The following is a 25706-nucleotide window of genomic DNA, read 5'->3' as shown; positions in this document are numbered from 1 at the left end:
GCCAAAATGCTATAAAACCCCCCGTCCGCATTAAAATCCTCTGTCCACAATACATACAATGTTTTCATCTAATGTATATGCACCCCGACCCACACCCCCCAAAAATAGCTCCTTTCTTCTTTTCTTCCTTTTTCTTATGTCAGTGTATTTTTTTGACTGTTACCCAGCTTTAAAAAAGTATAAAACAGCAGCGTTAAAATGTTTTATATTGTCCTGTGTTCAGTAAATGAATGTGTTCTATGATGATTTTGCTCCAACGCTCCATTAACCTTTTCATTTTGGGCTTGTTTGAGAGCGCCCTCTAGCGTTTGACACCCCCTGAAGACATTACTGAACCGACAGCAAACTCTGAATGACGGAACGCGAACTGCAGCGCCCCCTACTGATAAAAACGAGCTCCTGAATGATCACTTCCATAAATAACTTGGTGCTTAACTCCATAAGCGCAGCTCGTGGTTCACTGAGCAAAATCTTTAGTTGTTTAACGTGCTACACCTTTTTTTTACTATATGATCCTTTTTATTTGCTCTTTTCACAGCGTTTTGGGAGCTTCTCTGTCTCAGTAAAAATGACCACTGAGTTCAGCGAAGATTACAGCCGCCCCTTTTGATGAGGCTCATCCAGAAGGCTCTCTGTGGTAAAGATGGCCAGAGAGTGGCTGCTGGACTCGCTGAATTTGAGCACCCTGCTCGCTTGCACCGTGCTCAAACTGCCCCAGATCGCTTTGTTAACCCGGACCAAGTCGCCTAAAGGTATCAGTGTGAGGGGACTAATCCTGGAGCTCTCAGGGTAAGGGGTGCTGGAGGCTACGGCGTAGCAGCATGCCGTTTTATAACAGTCCTCTGGGTGGCCAGAGTCTCCAGACTGTTATACTCCTGGACTGACCTCCCTACTTACATGTGATAAAGTATGTAAATGTTGTCATGTCAGTAATGCATCTATAGTTTGCTTTGTGTAAAGCGTGGTAGGGAGAGGAGATTGTATTCGGCCACAAGTGGTTATAAGTGATGTTATGCCGCCACCTGCTGGTAACTAATATCAGTTGACTTGCTGAGTAAATGGGCCTAAAATAGCTTAAAGGGGAACTCCACCAGTTTGTCAGACTTCTTGCATTATTCTGTCGTTATATTAAACATCAGGTCATTCAGAGTGGTTTGATGTGAAATGGTTCGATGCAGAGAAACCGACAGACTCAGATTTCTTTACAGTGGTGGTGATGGGAACCAGGGCTCGCCATGTCTACAACACACATACAGCCATTTTATTTACTATCATAAATCAGCAGTGAACTTGCACGTGTCTTCTGAGGATTCATATGTAATGTTGATGATGGTAATATAGTAGAAAATCTGAAAAAAAAGACTGGTTTAAGGACTATTTTTCCTCAGAACACCATGCATGTATCTCTCCACCATGAATGGATGCAAACAAATTGATTAACTAGACGTGCGCCAAAATCGTATCACAAACCTATCGTGAAGCAACACCTCAGACATCAGGCAGACATCATTTATAACCATTTCATATAATAACTTTCTGTGAGGGAGATTGTAGAGGTGTTAAACTCATCAGACGTCTGGTTCCTACCACCATCACTGTGATCCCATTCTGTAATTTTCCCTAGAGCACATTTCACTCCAAACCGCTCTGAATGACTGAATCACCATTGGCACTGCAGTTTTGTCTAAGACTAGGTTTAATCCATCTCTGGGAAATTGGCTCATACAAAAATATGGCCAAGTTTGAGCAATTGATGTTTTGTTGATTTTCTCAGTGAAAATAACAAATCCTCTTCAGAGAACACAGACCTGCACATTTTAATATACAATTACTATTCATTTGTTCAATATAAGCTATTGAGAAAAAAACTAAAATGTAAAATGTTCCTGTGTAAAAGAAAATGGCATTTGTTTTCTTTAGAGGAGCAAGGGTGCTCAAACTTTTGCATAGGGCTGTATGACATTTGTTATTTTAACAGCTTGCCAAGTTTGGATGTTAGTTTCTGCAATATTTGGAGCTTTGCAAGCTTAAAACACACACACACACACACTATATTGCCTTATTGAACTCAAGAGACATCCCATTTTTAATTCACAGGTTTTAATATGATGCCGTCCCACCCTTTGCAGCTATATCAGCTTCAACTCTTTTGGGAAGGCTTTCCACAAGGTTTAGGACTGTGCTATGGGAATTTTTGACCATTCTTCCAGAAGTGCATTTATGAGGTCCGACACTGATGTTGGATGAGAAGGCCTGACTCACAGTCTCTGCTCTAATTCATCCCAAAGGTGTTCTATTGGGTTGAGGTCAGGATTCTGTGCAGGCCAGTCAAGTTCTTCCACACCAAACTCCCTCATCCATGTCTTTATGGGCCTTGCTTTGTGCACTAGTGTGCAGTCATGTTGGAACAGGAAGGGGCCGTCCACAAATTGTTCCCACAAAGTTAGGAGCATAAAATTGTTAAAAATCTCTTCGTCTGCTGAAGCATTAAGAGTTCCTTTCACTGGAACTAAGGGGCTGAGCCCAACTCCTGAAAAACAGCCCCACACCATAATCCCCCCTCCACCAAACTTTACACTTGGCACAATGCAGTCAGATAAGTACCGTTCTCCTGGCAACCGCCAAACCCAAACTCGTCCATCGGATTTCCAGATGGAGAATCGTGATTTATCACTCCAGAGAACTCGTCTCCACTGCTCTAGAGTCCAGTGGCGGCGCTTTACACCACTGCATTCAAAGCTTTGCATTGCGCTTGGTGATGTAAGGCTTGGATGCAGCCATGGAAACCCATTCCATGAATCTCTCTATGTTGTTCTTGAGCTAATCTGAAGGCCACATGAAGTTTTTAGGTCTGGAGTGATTGACCCTGCAGAAAGTTGGCGACCTCTGCGCACTATGCGCCTCAGCATCTGCTGACCCTGCTGTCATTTTACATGGCCTACCACTTAGTGGCTGGGTGGCTGTCGTTCCCAATCGCTTCCACTTTGTAATAATACCACTGACAGTTGACTGTGGAATATTTAGTAGTGAGGAAATTTCACGACTGGACTTCTAGACCTATCACAGTACCACACTGGAATTCACTGAGCTCCTGAGAGCGACCCATTCTGTCACAAATGTTTATAGAAGCAGTCTCCATGCCTAGGTGCTTAGTTTTACACACCTGTGGCCATGGAAGTGATTGGAACACCTGCAATCATTGATTTGTAAGGGTGAGTGAATACTTTTGGCAATATAGTGTGTGTGTGTATGTATGTATGTATGTGTGTGTGTATATATATATATATATATATATATATATATATATATATATATATATATATATATATATATATTATCACTGTTCTCAAAACAAAACCTTGTATATCCAAAATGGTAACTTAACAGGAGAAAGAAAAATGCTCTTCTTTTAATCTAAGTCAATGGAGCCAGACTTTTTTGCGAGTAGTTTTGGGTCATTTCATTTATTATGAAATCTACACACAATGTAAAGGACAAGGGGTACAAGGACAAGGGGAAAACAACAAAAATGGAGACACAAGGTTTTGTTCCGGCAGCAGCGATATATAATGTATCGCTGCTTGTCTTGTATACAGAATGCATGGTATTGATGTATGTATTTCTATATATAGAATGTATAACATACGTTGTGTAATTGCATGAGTATAACAAATATGATGTGTCTTTTGACCTGCATCGCAAGCCATCCAGTTACATAGCCACAACAGCCTCATCATTGTAAATCTCTCTCTGTCTGAGTGAGGCAGTAAAGTGGGGGTTATAAAGGTGGAAAGTTCCCTGGAAAGTGCAGCCTCTCAGTATAGAGTGCAGCTGTTTGCAGTCGTAACTCTGTGCTGGGATTCATGCAGTTAAAGGTCAGATGGAGGTGTTATTTTGGAGCACTAGTGTGTGTGTGTGTGTGTGTGTGTGTGTGTGCTGAGGTTGTGAGGGTGTGCAGAGTGATATACATTCTTTGTTAATGATGCCACTCATGACTGTACATGTTATACATCATGTGCTGTACTTCTCAATGCATTTTCTTATTAGGCCTGTCACAATCGTGACATTTTAGTTTCATTTTAGACTATTAATGCTAATAATTCTTCTATTTCTTTTTTTTTAATTTACATTTAATTATCTCAACCCAATGCATATAAAGGCGCCCAACTCACGTTCTGTTTGTCGTGAAATAAACATGATTATGAAAGCTCAAATCCAAAGGTGTCAAACACAAAATCAACCTTATACTCATGAATTCGGAATTCGGAATCATCAAACTCGGAATCATTAAATTCATTTACTCAGGGAGGGCTTCTGAAACACCAACCACATGACAAAACGTTCTCCTGCAATTACACATTTCCACCAGTGAGGTCTCCAGTTCCCCCAGATCTTACATAGATTAGCTTTAAATGATTGCGATCAGCTCAAATTATTGCGATCAGATGATTGTCACAATTGTGACAGGCCTGTTTCTTATCTCATTCAGAAATCTCTCAATGTGAAATTGAATGAGCAGTTGTTTTTGTGCTGAATATCTGCCCAGAATTAACGTGTCTCCATTTTGCAGATATATTGTATTTACCACATATGAGATGTATCATGAATATCCATTTGCAACTTACTTGGAGTACCCCATCCTCATAGCTCAAGGTAAACCCAAAGCCTAAACCCTGAATGTTTCTGTGTGTCTTTCACCTGTTAATGGTTAACTAAGAGAGTGAGTGAAGGAGAAAGTGAGAATGAAGTGCTTCTGCTTCTTCCAGACACTGTCCTCTTCCTGCTGATCCTCCACTACAATGGTAACCTGAGACAGAGCCTCATCTACAGCCTCATGTATCCTTTTAAACAGTCAAACTCAGAAGGATTTTAACCATGTTGTGCTCAAATTGTGCACTCTGTTTAACTGATCATGCAGTTCATTAATGCTTTAAAGGGCCCACTTTCTACATTATGTACCAAAGAACTTAATTTATTTATTTTTAATTAATTAATTTTTCTGATTTTTATCCCTTAGAATTAAACAGGCTGACAGACTGGTAAGCAACTGGCCCTCTGATTGCCTGCCCTGTCCTCTGCCTTATTAAAAAAAAAACACTGTAGACAGAAATGTACAGAGCAAACTGTAAATTTGAAATCCACTCCTTTAGCAGTGATACATTTGCTTTTTGACAGCCAGGAACAGTACAACGTTTAACATTTTCATCCCATCTTCCACTCAAATAACTCTTCTTCAGACAAGGTGTGTAGCTACATGGGGCTTCCCTGACTGTTTAAAACTGAAAGAATAAAAGTTCTCAGATGCAAATAAAAATAATAATAAATTTGTGTTGCACAGTTATGATTTATTTACATGTATTTGCTTCAACCCAGTGAATGAAAAAGGCACCCATTTGCTCGAAGCACAAGCATCATATCATCATATCTTCATGAATTTAATGCTGCTTTTGTATATGTGATCTTTGCACTTGAGTTTCCATGATCATCTTTACTTTATAACATAAAAAATTTCTTTTTTCATTCATTTGATTGAAGCATACGTAAATAAACAAATATTGGCCACGTGAAGGCAAGGCTCAAGGTACGGAGTGATGGTGCTCTCAAACGACATAAAAGCCCCTTATATTACATTGCCCACAAATGTAACATAAGAAGTTAGCACAGCTTAAAAGTCCTTCTCGAAAACTCCAGTTAAGCACACAGATGTGTGCTTGGCACACTCAGAAATGGAATGGCCTAATCCAGGGGTCGGCAACCCAGATGTTAAGAAGAGCCATTTTGTCCTTTCAACAAAAATCAAGCCACCCTGGGAGCCACAAGATTTTATATCAATTTTATTGAAGTGAAGTTTTACCGTCTTGCCTGTAAATATGTCTCAGTATGTGCTAATGTCCTAGTATAGACTATAGACTTGCTTGCTCTGCTATACGTTTTAGCTCAGCTACACATGCTTTTCTCACATCTCTGGCAGGAAACTTTTACAAAAGTAGAACAGTTTCTTGTAAAATGTGTCTCAGTGTGTGATTTTTTTTTTACAAGGCTGAAGTCAGTTTGTCATTCACCAGCTTCTGAATTTTCCCATTCCACCTTAAAGTTGGTACCTGAGATGCCAAAATATAACTGCTGCATCATTTAAGGTGGAACAGGAAAATTCAAACAAGAAACTGGTGAATGACAAGCTGAATTCAGCTTCACGTTTTACTGTTAGTGTGTTCTCACTGCAGATTATAAGCGTATCAGGAAAACAGCTGGAGTGCTTATATATGCAAGTAAGACTGCTCATCTCCAAGTTATGTTGCCTTTTCATTAGGTACAAGCTAGATGAGATTGCTGTCTGTGTTGCTGTGACGACCAGCAGTCTGTGTGCCAGTCTTCAGAGTTAAAGGGTGAATTAGCAGTTATGCATTAACTCCAGTGTTTAAGACCATTTATTGTTAAAACTGTGTTAGAACGATCAGCAGAGCTTTATTTTACTGCAAACGGAAATTAGGATTATTTTTACCTAAAAATCTGATTCTGCTGTTGGAGCTGCAACAGGACAGCAAAAGAGCTGCATGTTGCCGACCCCTGGCCTAATTAAAGCCCAGATCCGAATCCCTTTGCTGTGGGGGGATGTGAAACAGACTGTACATGCAAGAAACCTGCAAACATTGCAGGTTGCAGGCTGTGATGAATTCACATCTGAGCCGTTTGGTGCCGTAGTTTGCACTGTGGTTTGCATAGTATTATGAAGAATTACCAGTGTTTAGATATTACATCAAATTCAGTGAGGAAAGGAGAAGTAGGTGCTCTCAAATGGGCCCCCTTTAGATATGAAAGGTACCACTTAAATGTCACCAAGTCTTTGAGCTCAAGTTTTATATGGAAATTTTATATGTAAGTGAGCTGGAGACCACTGACCTTGACGGCTGTTCAGTTTTGTCGGAGGGTCGCAGCTCCTCATGTTAAAGAGCTGGATCATTGACTCAGCAATGGTGGGCACTTACTTTCTGTCTGAAGTGCAGCTATGTGTCTGCATATATTCTTTTTTCTGTCATTGCTCTGAAAATGTGTATGTGTTTGCATTGAAACGCAGAGCCTGTGTACATTCATTAGTGCGAGCAGCAGGTTTGCTCAGTTGCAGTGTCTGTGGCAAACTAAGGATGCGGGTCAGGTCAGCGCTCTCACCTGGGCCATGTCCACTTACACCTGTATGGGTAAGCCCACAACAGCACAGCCAATCTAAACGTTTTCTGTCTAAACTGTTTTGGAGGAATATGAATATGAAGCTATAGATCTGTAAAGAAAAGCTTACTATTCTCTTTTCTTATTTGCTTTCAGCCAGAATATTGACTACTGTTCTCACCTCTGGTGATTTGAAAGGTGAGTATAAACTGTCCTCTGAATCCAGATCAGCCTATCAGAATATTTTCTCACTTTGGCTTTTGAGGTAGAGTTTAAAGAAGAGCAGAGAGGGAAGGAGCACAACCCATTCCAAAAACGTTAATATGGAGTTTCCCTGTTAAATCCTGGACAGAGTTCAGTTCTGGTGGGCCACAGCATTGGGCACTTTTAAGGGATGGAGAAGATATGTGTGAAATAACCATCTTTGCCTTGCTTTTCTCTCACTCTCTAGTCCTGCTGCGGTTTGTTGTCATGACAACACTTAATGGCTGGGTCCTTGCTACTGTGGTCTTCTACAAGCAGAATGGCCAAAAGCTGAAATGAGAAATGAGCTCCTGGGCTGCTGCTATGGCGACAAAGTGAACGCTGGCCTTCACCCTGACACTCACTGACCAAGCTGAGGGGAACGAGAGCAGCTTTCATTCACTCAGGGGTTAGAAACTAGTACTGTTCTTAAGCTCTGAACTTTCTAGAACTGGACAGAGTTAGATTGTATACTCTTACTACCACTGCAAGTGTGCAACACTCACGTATCCATTATTTCTCTGTAATGCACGCACAATTTGACTGTACAACTAACTACTCAAGTTTGGGAACACATAGCTTCTTGAAATGTTTTACTACAAATAAGCATGTTTTTTTTGTGGGTTTGCAATGTGGGTTTATTTGGAGGAAAACAATATGGCAAACAAGTATTTGTTACAATAACTAAATAAACAAGTAACCTATACATTTATCATACTTTCTTCATATATTACGAATACCTGGAAAACAGTGAGCTATATCTGCTGTGGAAGTATACTTAAAGGAATGTGTCACCTTTAAAATTGCATATAGATTTTTTATTATTTTTTGCTTTAGTTCATTATTGTCACAAACATTGCCAGATGATAGTTTTCCAAAAAAAATAAAAATAAACTGGTTTTATGTATGTCAGAATATGCAGACATTTTCATTTATTTCCAGCCGAAACAAACATTAAGTACGAGTTATTTCTCTTCCAGCATGCAGAAAACCCAAACTTTTTACCTTTATTACACTTTTGCCTTTATTACCTTTATTATTTTTTCAGGAGTCTTGCTTTCAGTTTTTCAGAGAAATCTACAGGGACATTTTTCCACACCCCTAAAGTTCAGTGTGCAGTTTGTTGCATTTTATGCAAGAACACCAATTATAAATTTACACTCCTCAGTCCCCACATTTTAAATGTACAGCTTCACATTGTCCTCAGCAGCAGCTCCGTTTAAGATCTGAAGCAAGAGAGGAGCTTGATATTCTGCTGTTTCTCCAAGTTGAAAGGTATCAAGTACTGTTTAACTGATGGCGACACTTTTGGGTGTCTACCAATCTTGCATGGTTATCAAGAGTTTTCTTTCTTTTTATTTTTTAAAACAATTTTACTAAAAGTTTTGAAAAGTTTTTTTCCCCACTTAAGTTTACTTTACCCTTTCTTATGCAAGTGCATTATCTCCTACCTAATTTCTCCTTCAGAAAAAAACTTGTACTTGGCCATAATGACTGGAAATTTATATATACACATATACCACCTGCTCACTCATTCACCAGCCACTTTATTAGAAACCCCTCCCTGGTCATGCCACCTTGCTGGTGTAGTGGTCAGGAATGTAGCCCATGTTTTGATGCAGTTAGTCATCCGCCAGACCCTTCATCAATAGTCAATTTGTGAACATGGAGACGCCCCTGACTGGATATTTTTGTCACCCTAGCTGTGACACTGACGTGTGTAAAAACATCAGTGAAACAACAGCATCTGATACACTCGTACCAGTGCAACACACACTACCATGTCTGAGTCACTGCTGTGCTGAGAATAATCCACTACCTAAATAATAACTGATCAACAGTGGTTGTGTGGTCAGAAACAGATCAGTTATGCAGCAACAGAGAGGCTACACTAGCCAGTGAGTGGAAGAACAAGGTAGTGTTTCTAATTTACATACACTTTTTTCAGTCCATGTCTTGCCTGTAAGGTTGTGAGGTTATAAGTGGGAACATATTTTTATACCTTTAGTATCAACACAGGATCTGACCTGCCAGTGCATCAGTCTTCACTGGTGTAGTTTCTATGCAGTTGTGGTATATATGGTGTGCATTCACAAAAAAGAAAACCAAATAGTTTCACCAAATAAAACATTTATTTCTTTTTTCTCAAATAAATCTTTTTAGCATTTCACAACATTAACCAGGATTTAGTCAGTAGACATTTTCTGTGTGTTCTATAGATCTTGAATACAAAAGAGTTTGGACCAGAGCTGCACATGCTTAGGTAGTTGTATGTCTAGTTATGAACTGGCAATGCATAAAATAAAATGTGCAGTGCACTGCATCTTTCAAATCAAAAATTAGTGTTCTGTATTCCTTCCTTCAAATAGACACCATATCAGACAAACTGGCTCTTTCTGAATCTTCCATCATTATGTTTTCCTTTAGTATTGAGCAAGCTAAAATGTAGTGTTTGCAATTAAATGTCTGGCTGCTTTTCTTAAAGAAATACTGTACTTGAGTATACAAATTCAGAATATCAGATTTCCTGACTGACTAACTAACTTGCATACAAAACCATTCATCCACACAAATACACAAACACAAACACAATGTCTTAATACTTTTCAACACTTTCACACTGCAACATTGACTTTCTGATCTTTGGAAACTTTTCATATGAAGGCATATATAAAAAGCTCAGCTCTGGTAAAAGCCACATATTACTCTTCAGGTTAATCTGGCACACTTGCATGTGCAGGGTTAAATGGTGGGGCATGTATGATATTCATATGAAATTCACCAGTAGATGTAGTTCATTAGCCTTTTGCCCGGATTTGCCTGTAAGGTCCTTTCTGTAATGTCCAGTGAGCTGCAGCGTCTGCTACATGGGGCTGTGTCTGATCCAACGTTCATCAAGGTTAGCTGCAAAAGTGCAAGCAGAGGAAGCGTTGTCAGGTTCATGCTTTATTCCAGGGGTCACCGATCTTATCCACAAAGGGCCAGTCCACACAAGCACTTGAGTCCATTTGTTTAATCAATTGGTCGGTCTTCAAACAACTGATCAGTTATATGAGGTGAGATACTGCTTGGCTGGCATGAAAACCTACAGCCACACTGGCCCTTTGTGGACATGATTAGTCTGCACTGTATCATACTGTACAACAGAGGTCTCCAAATCCAGAGTGTGAATCTGGTTTCAGGTCCTGGATTCTGTAATCACTGGTAGTGACACTGGCAACCGGTGATCAACCAGTTTCATCAACAGTTCAGTTTACAGGCAGTTTACAGATTACAAAAGACAGAGATTACAAAAGACAGGACCAGAGACTGGATTCAGTGGTGCAGATTTGAGGACTTCAGCTGTGCAATATGAATCCAAACAGTCCATCAGAACCACAGCACACAACACTGCAGCACTGAAAGCAGTTTATAAGAGCCACACATGAAATGCAGTCCACACACAGGCTTCATGCTTTACCAAAAAAAAGAAGGGTTTTCACCAATAAATACATCGCATTAAAGCAAATATTTAGCCAATTATCAAATGTGCATAATTTCCCCAAATATAGCCAGCCAAGATATGTTTAGTGTCTGAACTGGAGGTGGACAGTATGGAAAAATGTAACACCTTGATACTTAAAGTTTTCACAATACATAGTAAGTCATTATATATATATATATATATATATATATATATATATATATATATATATATATATACACATTTAATTAGCTGGAAAACAAACAGTAGCTCCACATTTAAAAAGAACACTCAACAGGTATGAGTGCAATTATTAGTATTTAATACATACTGAGCTGCACTAAATCCATTTAAAGTTCTCTTTGTAATCTAACACGCAGTTGGGAAGTGTTTTTAGGTACAGATGATATGAGTAAAGTATATTGTGACAATCATGATAATGATAAATATTATCGTATTGTCCAGCCCTGGTCTGAAGTTTGCTTTTTTAGTTTAATGCTATAGTGTAATCTAAAAATCTACATAGCTAAAAGCTATTGTTAAAAGTAGTAGCAGCCTGAACTTTCTTTGTACTTTTGTCCATTTTCACAGATAACAGTGTGTCATATGGTGTAAGAAACATAAAAATAAAAATGACAGTCTTCAAAAAAAACTAAATAAAAACTAAATAATGCGCACTCAAACTGAATAATACTAATAATAGTTACTGAAAGTTGTTTTTCACTGTTAAGAAACCACATGAGCATGTCTATATACAAAGATGTGTGATCATTTGCACAATGCTAACTGGTGACAAAACAATCCCATTACTTGTTCAATACATTTAGCCTCATGGCTAATTAAAGAAAACTTCAGACACCAAACCTATCTTGGCTGATCCACTACATTTGGGGAAACTTGTGTACATTTGATTTCTGGCCAAACCATCAATTTAATATATTGCCTGTAGATACTTATACCATACTTCTGATGATGTTCTCATCATCAGTAACCCAAAATCATCCTTGAATCTACTGTATTTCACAAGCATTCATTCCCAGTAATGTTCAGCAATCACAATCACATCAAAAGGAATGCAGTTTTACTTGTTTGGGTGTAATTTTTGCCAGTGTTACTCAATCAAATACACCGCAAAAATCCTTTAGCACTGACACACCACACTTCAAGCTGCTACAGATGCCAACACATCATTAATGTGTCACTCTGGTTACCCTAGAGCCTCCCACATCCTTAGAAGTCAAACACATCGCCGTCATCATCCTCATCATCATCCTCATGAAGAGCCCAACCCCAGTCCTTCAGGTCAAACTCTATCACACTGCAACAGCAGAGGGGTCACCCTGGTTATGTATAGGCTCTTTCCATTGCCTTCCAGTAATTTGCTGTGATTTAAAACTCCTCAAATTTTCCTTCATCTTCCTAATTTGTACGTTTTGGCCTGTGAGCCTTTGTAAAAGCATCACGGATATTTTTTTTGCTAGCAGGTCATTTTACTCTCAATAAAAGCTTAAAGAATTCTTAAAGAATTGGTGAAAGTGTTCCTACTGTATCTCATAATGGTTAAACTGAAGAAGCTGCAGCTGAACGGCTAGTTAAGGTTGGAGTTTGCATGGAATAAATGCAGATGTTATTCTATGATGTTAGTGAATGACGTTCTTGCATATTCATCTTCCACAAAACAAGACAAACGGTGAAGCTGCAGAGCCAGGTAAGGCTTTAGCGCAACACAGGCAAGCAAATAATCAGGCTGGTCTGCGCATCGTACTTACTGTCCACACACACACACGGGTGCAGGGAGAAGGAGTAAGGTCAGGGTGAAGTCAGTGTAGAATGATTCGGAGCATGGGGCCAGGGCTATAAGAGGTTAGCAGCGCAAAGAGAGCGATTTACCAATAAATACACATCCAATGAAGAGAATTCAAAATTGACTTACACAGTGCGCAGTTGTTAAGATTAGACCTGCTAAAATCTTGTTTCTGAATACCTGTGCACTTTATAAAGGAATTGAAAACCTATAAGTGGAGGTCATGTTTCGGCAATTGGATTTCAAGACAAAAGACTGATTTGACCGTCTAAATATAAATAGCCATGTGTCCTTCATGTGGAGTGTGAACAGTCTGTAACACCAAACACGATCCTAACATGATAGAAATTTGTGAAGGAATACAATTGTGAATGAACTTTATGACTGGGAGGGTTAAATGCTTTGTAATTGTTCTGGACGTGCAGTGAGAGCAATGCAATGTAAGACAATTCTATTTATGGTCATTTTAACATTTTAACTTAGTTCAAAATTGCCAGGCAAAGGAACAAAACCATAAAAGCAATGCCATTAAATAGTAGTGTTTAATGCTGAAATCAGTTACTTCATTTATTGATTTGCTTCATTTTTAGATAATGCTCCTTGTATGGAATGTTAGCACCAAGCTAGTGGGGTTAGCTCAGCATTATGAATCAGATTTTGATGTCAGCTCTGGTTTAAATAAAGCCGTGTTAAGCCCATAACAGGCATATAAACAACATTCATTACTTTGTAAGCCTCAGTTTTTCACTAAGTCTTTCTAAGAAGTCTCAAACCTCAAAGTTGTCTTTTATTATTGGACTTGTAGCCAGTTAGCTCTTTGCTCAGCTTACTCAGAATATATCGTTACAGAGAATATGAAGTGTAAACTAGCAGCAACCAGTGATGTTCAACTGGCATTTCTTGACCTGGGTGGGTTTACAAACACGAATTTCAACAATAACTGAGCTTTTTCAATCAGTTATTATAAAGCGATGTTCATATGACCTTAGAAGCTGCCCTAATTTGAGAGGTTTATGTTCGAGGTTTTCACTTGGCTGTAGTGATAACCGCAAACTGCACGGTCTCCCAGAAATGCTTGAGATATTAATGGGACATAAATATAACCTAAGAAGTAAGCACATTTTCCATGACTTAATTATGCGACGAAATTAACAACACTTCCGTTCGCCAACTGGAAAATTCTGGCCATAATGTCAGAATATAGAGGTCCAATGAAAAATTATATGGATTAAAAATTACTGTCATGGTTTCCCTAGCCAGACCGAGTTATTTTTGTCTCTGAGGCTGTTTACACCTTGCATTAACATGTGTTTCATGTTATAATATACAAAACTGAATTTCAAAAAAGTTGGACCGCCTGTGAAATACAAATAAAAACAGAAAGCAGTGATTTGTAAACCCACTTTGACCTGCGGTTAATTTAAAACTGTTCAAAGACAAGATACATCATTTTTCATCACTTTTTGTAAATATATGCTCATTCTGAAATCAATGCTGCAACATATGACAAAAAAGAGGGGACAGTGGCAATTTAAGACCAGGAATGTTATAAAATGTTCAAACATCTTAAATAGGTGTAATACTTATCCTTCATAAGCAAGGATGGGTTGAGACTCACAAAGTTGCTGACTTTTCTGGGCTCAAGCTGATTGGAAATGGACCGATGCACAATATACACACAGTTACTGTGGTCTGATGAGACAACATATCAGATTGCTTATGAAAATAATGAATAAAGAAGAAAAAGACCATCCAGATTGTTCCCAGCATAACGTTCAACGGCCAGGGTCTGGGGCCTCCCTAATGGTGCAACCGTCTAAGCGTTGGCCCTATCATCAGGAGATCGCAAGTTCGATCCCTGGTGACGCTACAGCCATCCGTGGCCGGGAGTCCAAGGGAGCACAACTGGCCTCGCTCTCTGGGTGGGTAGGATGGCCCCCCTTCTAGCCCCCATCACTCAACGCGATGCTAGTCAGCGCAGGCGTCTGTTAGCTGACGTAACAGAACTGGTGGTTGGGCGCTTTCCTCTGAACCCTGTCCAATGATGTTGCTAAAAGATGCGGTGGCTGGCTTAACAAGTTTCAGAGGAAACTTGTGTTAGCCTTCAACCTCCTAGTGTCCTAACTAGTGGGAGGAATTGGAGACAACTAAATTGGGTAGAAAGCTGGAATCATTTTTTTTTTTTAAAAGGCCAGGGTCTGTCATGGTATGGAGAGACAATAGTAACATATGCTACCTTCTAAATTAGTATGTGTGTGCTAGAATGGCCTGTCTGCAGTCCAGACCTGTCTCCCATTGAAAATGTGTGGGGCATTATGCAGCACAAAACACAACAATGAAGGTCTTTGCACAGCTAAAGACGTATAATGGAGGAATGACAAAAAAAATTCTGATTTCAAAAATGGATCAATTGGTGTCTTTAGTCCCCAAACAATTTCTAAGTGCTGTTAAAAGAAAAGGTAATGGAACACGGTGGTAAACATGCTCCTGTCCTCTCTTTTTTGGAACGTGCCACAGGCATCAATTTTGGAATTACAAAAAAAAAATAACAATAATAAATAAAAATAAAAAAGAATTTACTAATCACTCTTACTGTTTTATTAGTATTTCATCATATACTGTCCAAACTGTTGTGAAACTGCATAAGACAAACATCAAAATGTACATCATTCTAGTAACCTACTGTTAACATGGTTTCACACCTGATACTACCAATACATAATCTATGAAATAAAGGAAAAACATTTGAATCCATTTAATCAGCTCTGAATGTGGATTAAGTAATCTGATCTGTTTATCTGTTTACATCTGCATAACATAAATGCTGTAACTACTATCAAAAAATTTGGACTTGGGTGTGTGGGCTGTATTTCTGACCAAGTCTGTGGTCCTAAAAGTAGTGTTTAGCAAGTAAATTACATTACTTTTTAAAACTTCTGATGAAAGTCTACGCTATGTTAGGCTACAGTAAACCCTAAATCAGTGGCAGCTTAAATAAAAAAATACCAGTACCAACAACTGCACTCCACAGCTATTAAATCCAGTATGAAATGTGCTAGTCTACTATTTAACAGCAGACCACTCAACAATGTTATAATAATGTATATTATTAATTAATTGTTATATTTGTGTTAGCCACTCCAATAATTTAGAATCTAGAGAAAACATCATAATTCACTGGAGGGTAAAGGCTATATAATGCCTTAATAATATGTTTTTTATTTAAAATGAGATGGGATGATTTAGTACAGGGCTATCAAATCAAGACATCAGCTAATTGGCTTATCAAAATTGGGGGCACTCACAGACCTGGAGGATTATTCTCAAGAACAACAAATTGATCATTTTAGCTTAACATGCATGTAGTACAAAGAAAGTATGAGTTATGACTTTAAAAAGCAGCTGATTTGTTTTCTAACTGTAATTCTAATTTCCATGAGTGTAAATCTGGTGTCAATGGAATGGAATTAAATAACGCATATACAGCCCAGACAACACAATTTAGATAAGGCACATAAGCAGTTAGAAGGCTGGGTGTTAGAAATTATGAAACTAAATTATCCAGAGGTTCTCCAATTTAATGTTTTAAGCTGCCTACACATGAAACTGTACTGCATTGTATTGCACTGTATTTCAGCTGTATGTGTTTGAACTTTTTAAGAGCCTTTAACTTTCTTTATTATTTTTTTATTATTTTAGATAATTTGTACATGAAATCACCCAACTGGAGGTCACATCTCTGGTCACTCACCTGGTCTTGGCAGAAGGCGGAGGGCCTCTGTTTGACACCCTGATAGCTCCTCTAGGAACAAGTTTTGGGGAGTTGCGGGGGGATAAGTGGGGCGAGGGCAGCGGCGGTGACCCGACCGGGGTCTCCTGAGGTGGTGTGTTGGTCAGGGCTGGGACTGGGGCAGAGAATTTGCGGGGGATTCGCTTCAGCAGACGACTGACCCATTTCTGCTGCTCCGCCGTCGAGCTAGCCAGCAGCAGCAGCTCCTTAGCCGTGGACATGTCGTAGTTCACTGCACAAGACACACAGTGAGAGTTACACACAGCACACTGCACACAAACTCACAAATACATGTATGTACACACAAACACCATATTTTGTATATAAATGATTATATCAAAGCATAAACTGATAGCAGTCAACATTCCTAAGCCCAGTTTGTGCTAAATGAGACAGTTTTAAGATGTTTTAAGAGGCAGTTAGATCACTGTGAGCTAGTGCTAGAGTTTCAGCTGAATGGTTTTAGAAGGTTACTTACAGCATTTCTTTGCTTGACCAATCAACATTCATCAAGAGTTAATATGAGCCTGGTGAAATGTGTATTTGTGTGCTTATGCTGCATGTACTATCAAGAGCTTAACCTTTCAATGAAAGTCTGAGGATGTTAATTCATGAAGACACAGAGTTACTTACTATAAACAAAGGGGGCCTTGACTGTATTGACTGTAAAGATTTGAGAACTACTGATCTAATTCTTAGTAAGACTGATGAGAGGGATTGTTTGAAAACATATGAACCAAAATATCTCAAGCTGGTTTAGAGAAAATTTTGTCAGGACTGGGCTGGGTTTGGACAGAAAGTTAAAAATTTCAGTCCTGATTAAAGATCTGCTGTAAAACTTAATAAAAAAGCATTCTTTAAAACTGCTGTCAACAACATTCTAAAATATATGTGAACCAGGACATACTGAGTTTGAAAAATGTGGTCCATATTTTTAAACTAGTCTCCAATTGATGGTCTAATAACACCAATCTCAAATGCACAGTTGATGTGGGCAACTGATTACTCATACTTGGATTAAATATATATGGGTGGATAGGCCAGCGTGTTCATATCTCTGTTGGTTTAGTACCTATATAACACAGAGCAGAATCTTGAAATACAGGCTACATAATTTTCTTTTAAGAGATATAATTAACAACATCTACTAATAGAGTTAGAAAATAATTTGAGCGATGACTGAACAGCCTAAGTAAAAACAGAGAATATAAAAACAATGCAAAATCACAATGCACAGGTACTGTGATCTCCTAACCTTTGCAGGGCGCAAGCACTTCCTCTTTGCGATCCAGGTGGTCTTTGTGGCATTTCACGTGGCAGCGACGGCATTCCAGGGCTGGTGGGGGCTTGAAGACGTGCCAGAGTGGCCGGGGGCACACCTCACAGCTAGAGGGGAAATGATAGAGTGTCGGCACAAACTCATGACCTTTGTGGGAGATGCATGCTGACCTCTCGGCTGCAGAAAGCTCCATGGCAGCCTCCTGATCCTTCTTACTCTCACCCTCGTTGTCGTAGAGGATCTAAAGAAAAGAGAGAAGCAGAAAGAGATCAAGAAACAGGAAGAGAGAGAATGACTATGATGTGTTTTAAAATAAATTTTACATTTTTTGACATAACTTGAATAGACCAAAAGAAATGGCCCAAAATGACTGGGGGGGGGGGTTAAAAACATAAGTTTTTAAACAGAAATTTGTTTAGATCTTGATTTTTTCTTCTCAGAAACTAAAAACTAACATAAATACTGATTATTAAGGAAATACAAATTTCCTTCTTGTGATATCAGCTTAAGAAACTTAAGGAACCAAACAAATCATATGCTTTTTAGTGATAGTCTGGGGCAGAAAACTATCAAATCAATATTTAGGCAAAAGTTGCTCTTCAAACTACAGAACAAAGTAAATATACCCAAAGTGCTGGTGAATACATGTTTTTAAAGGTTTTCTTATCTGAAAAGTAACAGTGAAAATTAAAACTAACATAAGGCAATTTTTTGATGGGCAGTATAATGGATAAAGTCATTACATGCTACCTGGAAAATACGTGGGATCTCTCTGGCATCTGCACGGTACACATCAGTTTGAGTGACAGGCCGGACATGGAAAAGTTTACTGAAAGAAGATACGAAAACAGAGCAAATGTAATGCTATTTAATTCTCACTGCACAGAAAACACAAATTCTAACCCCGCTTTAACACACTGCACCATTCAATGAGTCACATTATTATAAAATAAAAAAAAGAATTTATATTAAGTGACCCTTATTAGTCCCACAACAGGGAAATTTCACCTCCGCATTTAATCCATCTGTGAAGTGAAACACCACATACAGTTTAGTGGGCACACACACACACACACACACACACACACACACACACACACACTAGGGGGGCAGTGAGCACACTTGCCCAGAGCGGTGGGCAGCCCAATCTGCAGCGCCCGGGGAGGAGTTGGGGGTTAGGTGTCTTGCTCAAGGACACCTCAGTCATGTGCTGTCGGCTCTGGGGATCGAGCCGGCGACCTTCCAGTCACAAGGCTGGCTCCCTAACCTCCAGCCCATGACTCCAGAGCATTTAAAGTTAATTTACTTGTGAACACAGAGGCCCTTAGTTGCTGCTATAACCTAATTACTCAGTTTACTGAACAAAATAAACGTTATAAACTCACTTTGTTATATATTTGGTATGTACTATACCCACATTGTATCTACACTTACTGTGTATTTTATCAGCTTCACTTATCACACAGGTGAACTATGGGCAGTACTGAACTCTTGAGTATCAGACGATACAGATGGGATTCTACATTTCTTCTTTAAAAGGTACCATGTTTTAAAATGAGCTAATTTTATTTGAAGCGTTTCATTTAAGATGAACATCTAAAAGTAGACTATTATGCCATCGCTTATGTGTATACTCACTCTATGTCCAGTATCATAAATGGGTTGGACTGCTCTCTGTCTTCCTCAGAGTCATAGAAAAGGATCTTCTTACTGCTCATCACCACATACTACAAATTAAAATTAAATACACCATATACATTATATATATATATATATTATTACAGAAAGAAAGAGTACAAGTGCCAGTAACTGTGTTTCATAGTTTGATAAACTGGTATTTTACCTTCTTATCCCATCCAAATCTCTTTGTGTTCTTGCTTGGAACGGACAGCCAGCCCTCAAGACTAGAGTCTGTGGTACACAGGGAAGACAGATGTGTTTACAAACCATCAAAGTAACTTGAAAAAGCTGACTACTAACACTGAAAAGTTAGAACAGTTGTAGACCTTTAACAGTATTGCTTATGCTGTGTATGTGTGTTTTCTGTGCTAAAGCTAAAGGTGACAATTTTGTTACTTGGCAGTGTAAACAGCAGCTGTTATGGTATCCCAGGTTGCTAAGGTGTTCTTAAGCCGTTACTATTTTGTCCTTGCTGGTTGCTATGGTGTTGCTATGCGGCTGATATGGAGTCCCAGGTGGTTGCTAAGGTATTGCTAGGCCATTGCTATGATATCCCAGATGGGTTCCAGAAGTTCTGTTTGGCAGTTTCTAAGGTATCACAACTGCATGCTAAGGTGTTGCTATGTGGTTGTTATGGTATACCAGGCGGTCGCTAATGTGGTCAAGGAGGTTGCTATGGTATGTCAACTGGTTGTTAAGGTGTTGTTAGACATAGGGTTTTGTTTAGACAGCTCTGTCGTCCATGTTTCCATTTGAACTGCAGCTGCCTGGCATCCACTCTAGGTCTTTAATTGTTACTTAATTAATAAACATTTTAAATTCAGCATCTGTCAGTAAACAAAAAAAAAACAAAACAAAAACAAACAAAAAAAAAATCACATAAAAATATATCAATATAAATCACATGCAAAGGGAAAAAAGTACCATCTTCTTGGCTCCTGTCTCTCAGGGACCTTTGCAATCGTACCACCCCGCCCACCCCGACACACAACCCCTCTGATTGGGGGTGGGGGGGCTTTACTCAAATATATGTTCTGCCAAATGGAGTGTCAGTAAAGCATTTTCACACACTCACACTTATTCCACACTATGGCACACCACACAGTATTAGTAACACTGCACATCAAATACACCAAGAGAGCAAGTTTCAAGTGATCCAGGCTGTTGACAAATGCTGTGAGTGTGAAGTGTATAGTGTTAGTGTGCGCATACAGTCAGTCAATCAAAAGTTTGGACACCTGATTAAATGTATACATTATGCAGTCTTAAAAACATTTTAACCTAAAGACTTAAATACTTGCTATTTGTTTCTAAGACAATGAGTGAATTTATTTCTGAAACATTTTTTAAATGGCAAACTTTATTTATATGCCCTCCAACAAACAGATTTCAACATCCAACAAGGTATTAGCATATGCGGAATTGTATAGGTCTTGCTGGAAAACATGTTGGGTGGATCCATCCAAAGCTGGTCAGGTACCTCCTCATGAAGCTAAAATCTAATCAAAATGTTTAATATTTCTTATTTTGAAATTGCTGTAAGAATATTATAAGGTTATTTCACTTATTTGTAGTTACTTATTTAATTTTCTTGAATCATTTTAAGTCATTTGGTCTAGTGAAAGCAATGTAGATCATTTCAATTTGTTCAAGAAATAATGCAGAATTTTTTTTTTCAATCATTAAAGCAAAACATTTTGCTCTCTTAAGAAATAATGCAGAAAAGTTTGCTATTAAAAAAAACATGCAGACAATGTAGCGTTTTTCAGTAATTAATGCAGATATTTTTTAAAATACAAAGTTAAGTCAAAAGAGTTTGATTTCTGAAAGAAATAATTAAGATTTTTTTTTTTTTCAAGAAATAATGCTTGAAACATTTGTATAATTTGTATAAATCTTGGAGGCAGATGATCCGCTGTGGTGACCCCTAAAGGGAGCAGCCGAAAGAAGAAGAAGAATGCTTGAAACAATCATCTGTCAGTGGAGCAAGATACTTTCACTAGATCAAATTACTAAAAAATCAAGTAAAAAAAAGTCTAGAAATAAATATATTACTTGTTTATATTATAATCCTATATTACTGAATATTATATTACTACAACTTTATTAACTTACAAAAACTTATACATTTGCATTCAATACTTTTCTGGCCATTGAATCAGTCCACATGCGTTATTTCATATCAGTCTTACATTCAACATATATCCTTTTACTGTAATATGTGGAAAACAAAGTAAAGGAATAGATGAGTCCAAAGTTTTGACTGTACATGGAGTCATACACTACTGGTTGTGTATATATGTGTGTGCCTATCTCCGTCTCCATGCAGGGTCACCTGCAGCCTCGTGGTCAGCAGGCCGCTCGTAGGTAAGGGCCAGTCGAGGCCGTTGCCGTTCTTCCTCGTCCTCTTCCTCTTCCTCAGAGTCAGAGGGGAAGAAGGGGGTGATGCGGCATGGCCGAGTGTCGATACTAACCGATTTGGAGCTTCGCTGGTATGTGAACGACATGGACTCCGAGGTTTGTGAATGTGTGATGCGTACTACAATGCATCATGGCGGGGTGGAGAGTGAAAGTTAAAAAGGAAAAGAACAAAAGACTTACATTAAAAGCAGTGATTCAGTGGACAGACATGTGCAAGAGAAAAATGATTATGAGTGGGATGAGAAACAAGGAATGAGAGAAAGAAAGAAAGAAAGAGGAGAACTGGAGAAAAAGACAGATGAACATAAAAATATAGGTACAGAAGAAGAAAGAGAATGGTGGGTCGCCTGTTTTGTTGACTTTGTGATTGAAAATAAGGCAACACATCCTCTATGGGGAACAAACTCAAATATAGCGTTCTCTGCTAATCTTAATCTGCTAATTTTAATTCATTTGCTGAGTTTAAGATAAAACATACAAAGTAGAATGTGTGACAACTTTTGCAATATGATAAATTCAACAGAAGTGCAGAAGTGTGTTCTCTATAGAGGATGTGTTAAATTATTAACACACAACTGTATATGCCTGTGTGTGAGATGCAGCAGTAGTACCTGGGTAAAGCTCATTGTCCAGCTCGTTGCCTGTGCTACTGATGCTGGTGGTGTCTAGAGAGTGGATGCTGAGAGAGGTCAGCTGACTGCGCAGACGCTCTATATCACTGTCCTTGCTGTCCAGAGCCATCTGCAGTTCTAAACGCACCTGAGAGTCCTCCATTATCAACTATACAACAGACACAAACAGACATACACAGACAGAAAGCAGCTGGGATTAGTAGAAATTCATTGGAATTGAAATTAGAAGATAAAATTAGCTCCTTTCAGAGGATGTATTTTCAATTAGAAAATGATAAGACGGGTGTTCAAATGTTTGCATATAACTGTATAAGCATAAAATGACTAATATGATGTTAATATTCTGCAAGGTTTAAACCATTTGCAGTAAAAAGAAATTTTCAAATCTCACTGATCAAATAGCTGTTTATAGTAATTTTGTGACAAATAAATAGATAAAGTCTTTGCTGTGTTTTCACCACTTGAAAAAATGTAATAAATTCTTATTGTCCTCAACTTGCTTTCATTTGTGAAACTGTTGGTTTATGTTTTGCAGTTTATAACATTTCAGTCTACAGTTTACACTGAATAACAATTATTAATATGACATTTGATTATAAAATATTGAATGGCTTTGTAAGATATTTTGGTTGTAGTTAAGTTGTGCTTAGGTTGCATTCTGCTTGTATCTGAGATGGTGTGAGGACTCACAGCCTGCATCTCGTTGATCTCTTTCTGGTATTTGATGATGGTGCTGTTGAGTTTCTCTTTCTCAGAGCGCAGCTCCAGCTGCAACTTCCTGTTTTCTTTCTCTCTCCTGCGCAGCTCGATGTCATCGCCACGCCGGCCACTGGGCACTAATTCCTTCTTGTTCATGATCTCAGCCAGCTTATTAACGGCCTAAACACAGGAAAAAAACACATTACACACCTAAAACCAACAATCCTCAGCTGTAATATGACTGGAACGCATTCATAAGACTCATGAAAGAAAGCACAATAATTTTAGGTTCTGAAGGTAAACTTACATGTCCCAGGGAACACAGTGTAAAATGTTAAAAATTATATATTATATAAAAAGTTTAAATAATACTGAAATTGAGTGGTATATTAAACCAGTGAAAACTAAATAAAACAAGACAGAATTAATTAAATATATTACAAATAAATAAATGAATACATAGTAAAAATGCTTTAAAATCATTTATCAGATCAATCTGAGAACCGTCTGGTGTGTGTGATTGGATTAATTAAGATTAAGATTAAGTGACCCTTATTAGTCCCACAACAGGGAAATTTCACCTCCGCATTTAAGCCATCCATGAAGTGAAACACCACATACACTCTAGTGAGCACACACACACACACACACACACACACACACACACACACACACACACACACACACACACACACACACACACACACACACACACACACACACACACACACTAGGGGGCAGTGAGCACACTTGCCCGGAGCGGTGGGCAGCCCAATCTGCAGCGCCTGGGGAGCAGTTGGGGGTTTGGTGTCTTGCTCAAGGACACCTCAGTCATGTGCTGTCGGCTCTGGGGATCGAACCGGCGACGAGGCTGGTTCATTAACCTCCAGCCCATGACTGCCCCAACCTTCAGTGCAACACTTCCAGCTTGCTACACTACTACAGCAGAACTCTAGAGTAAAACAGTGTGAGCCAAAAGAAATTGAAAATGAAACTGGCTTTACACGGTTGTGTAAGCGCTGCCCAGTTTACACCTGAAGAGGAGAATTTTGGCAGTTTTGGCTATTTAGTAGACAATAGAAAGTTATTCACCAGACCTATTTTGTATATGTATATTTTGTGCCCTATAGATCAACCCCTTAAACTGCCAGGCTTATAACATACTAAGGAATTTCAATCTAAACTGGCTGAGCTATTCTTAGGTTATAGAAGTGTGGGGCCCACCAGTGGATCCTAGCCTATCAAGGGGTTATCCTACATAGACAGAAAACAAGGTTCTCTGTGGCTTTAAATCAATTGTATCAAAGGGCTTTAAACAAAGAAATACCAGATATCTGTGTTTACACACAAAACAACACCCACCTGGATCTTTAGTGTTCTCTCTGACTGAAGCTGCTTCTCAAAGGACACCTTCACAACGCTCAGCTGCTTCTCCTCTTCTTTAGTCTTTAGCAACTCTGCATTCAACAAACAAACACTAAACATCAGTCTAACTTTTCATCTACACTCACTAAACATACAGTACCAGTAGATTGGTTTCTATTTATTAAAAAATTCTTACTTTTAGGAACTATCATATTATGTGAGATTCTTTAAAATACTTCCTTCTTTCATTGCTTAATGCAGCTTTAAAGACTTTTGGTATTCTCTGTAGCAGCTTAATGAGGAGCTACCTGAGATGCTTTTCCAATAGGCTTGAACTCCCACACATGCTGAACACTTAAACGGGGGACATTTTATTCCTTGGAAATTTTAAACTTCACCTTCCCAAATAGTTTTGGAATTGGTTCTAAGCTTTTAAGCAGAAACCTATCATTCAAATTGCCTTTAAGCTTATGAAAAATGTAATCAGGTGTCTAAACTTTTGAATGTTACTACACATGCAACCCAACAGCTGAATGAAAAAATGTATTAAGATTTATTTACAAGATTAAGCAACAATAACATAATATATTGATGTAATAATCATGCTATATATATATATATATATATATATATATATATATATATATATATATATACACACACATACATAAAAACAACACTACAAATATTGATGTCAACCATGTTTCAGCTGCTCTGAAGACTGTCTGTGAATGTCTGTGGCCCTGTCTGCCCCCTTCCTCCTTTAATGCTTTCACATTTGAATCCTTTGGTCTAACGCCTTCTATGAGTTATCCCCTGAGAAAGTACTCTGCCTCTCTCTCACTTGCGTGGTTCACTTCCCAGCTCAGGGTCTTAAAAGCAGAGGGCCACAGGCTTGAATCCAAATGGAGGAAGACCTCCCTAGTCCTTCAATTGGCTTATAGAGAACATCAGCACAGCTATTCCCTGACAGAGGGAAGCAAGATCCAAATATTGTTCTGTGCTATTTGATATATATACTATCAGACATTTATTTTCCACAGTTAGCTTTTTACTTAATACAAATGAACGGCCCAGGACGGCTCATTCGTATAACGTCTGTTGTTGTTTTCTTCATTTATTTTAAACAAGCATAGATCACATTTAGCAAAACATGACTAATGTCA

General features: G+C 38.6%; 2 protein-coding genes across 5 annotated transcripts in view; one reads left to right on the top strand and one right to left on the bottom strand.

The window, feature by feature from the left end:
- The first annotated feature begins 438 nt into the window (after positions 1-438).
- Positions 439-8113, top strand: LOC108439589 (solute carrier family 66 member 3-like). The gene is made up of 7 exons (XM_017718061.2): positions 439-789; positions 4571-4653; positions 4767-4836; positions 6917-6974; positions 7076-7196; positions 7321-7362; positions 7616-8113. Exons 1-7 carry the CDS (start codon positions 644-646, stop codon positions 7705-7707), a joined length of 612 nt encoding a protein of 203 aa, XP_017573550.1. The 5' UTR covers positions 439-643; the 3' UTR covers positions 7708-8113.
- Positions 8114-9517: 1404 nt separating this feature from the next.
- The window catches only part of rock2b (rho-associated, coiled-coil containing protein kinase 2b), a 60708-nt gene continuing 44519 nt past the window's right edge, over positions 9518-25706 (bottom strand). The window contains exons 24-34 of one of the 4 annotated variants that reach the window (XR_005130212.1): positions 24538-24632; positions 23167-23355; positions 22456-22624; positions 21759-21962; positions 19587-19654; positions 19382-19470; positions 18494-18572; positions 17720-17984; positions 16426-16696; positions 12640-12724; positions 9518-10311 (exon numbers count right to left, since the gene is read on the bottom strand). Coding sequence is in view for 3 of the 4 variants with exons in the window: in XM_037537977.1 (XP_037393874.1) it covers positions 12101-12188; positions 16426-16696; positions 17720-17984; positions 18494-18572; positions 19382-19470; positions 19587-19654; positions 21759-21962; positions 22456-22624; positions 23167-23355; positions 24538-24632 (1517 nt within the window). In the remaining variant the exon portion in view is untranslated. Of the gene's footprint in view, positions 10312-12081; positions 12189-12639; positions 12725-16425; positions 16697-17719; positions 17985-18493; positions 18573-19381; positions 19471-19586; positions 19655-21758; positions 21963-22455; positions 22625-23166; positions 23356-24537; positions 24633-25706 lie in introns of all 4 variants that reach the window. The other 3 variants (XM_037537977.1, XM_037537978.1, XM_037537979.1) reach the window with 3 other exon arrangements.

This window comes from Pygocentrus nattereri, chromosome 4 (genome assembly GCF_015220715.1).
Source record: "Pygocentrus nattereri isolate fPygNat1 chromosome 4, fPygNat1.pri, whole genome shotgun sequence".
NCBI classification, from domain to species: Eukaryota; Metazoa; Chordata; class Actinopteri; order Characiformes; family Serrasalmidae; genus Pygocentrus; species Pygocentrus nattereri.
This window is presented reverse-complemented; position numbering and strand designations above follow the sequence as displayed.

Bases quoted from the DNA above. Each gene is read 5' to 3' on its own strand.
- LOC108439589 (XM_017718061.2), top strand. From the start codon at position 644: ATGGCCAGAGAGTGGCTGCTGGACTCGCTGAATTTGAGCACCCTGCTC. The intron at 4,654-4,766 runs GTAAACCCAAAG...TGCTTCTTCCAG, and splicing joins CCCCATCCTCATAGCTCAAG to ACACTGTCCTCTTCCTGCTG. The intron at 7,197-7,320 runs GTAAGCCCACAA...ATTTGCTTTCAG, and splicing joins GTCCACTTACACCTGTATGG to CCAGAATATTGACTACTGTT.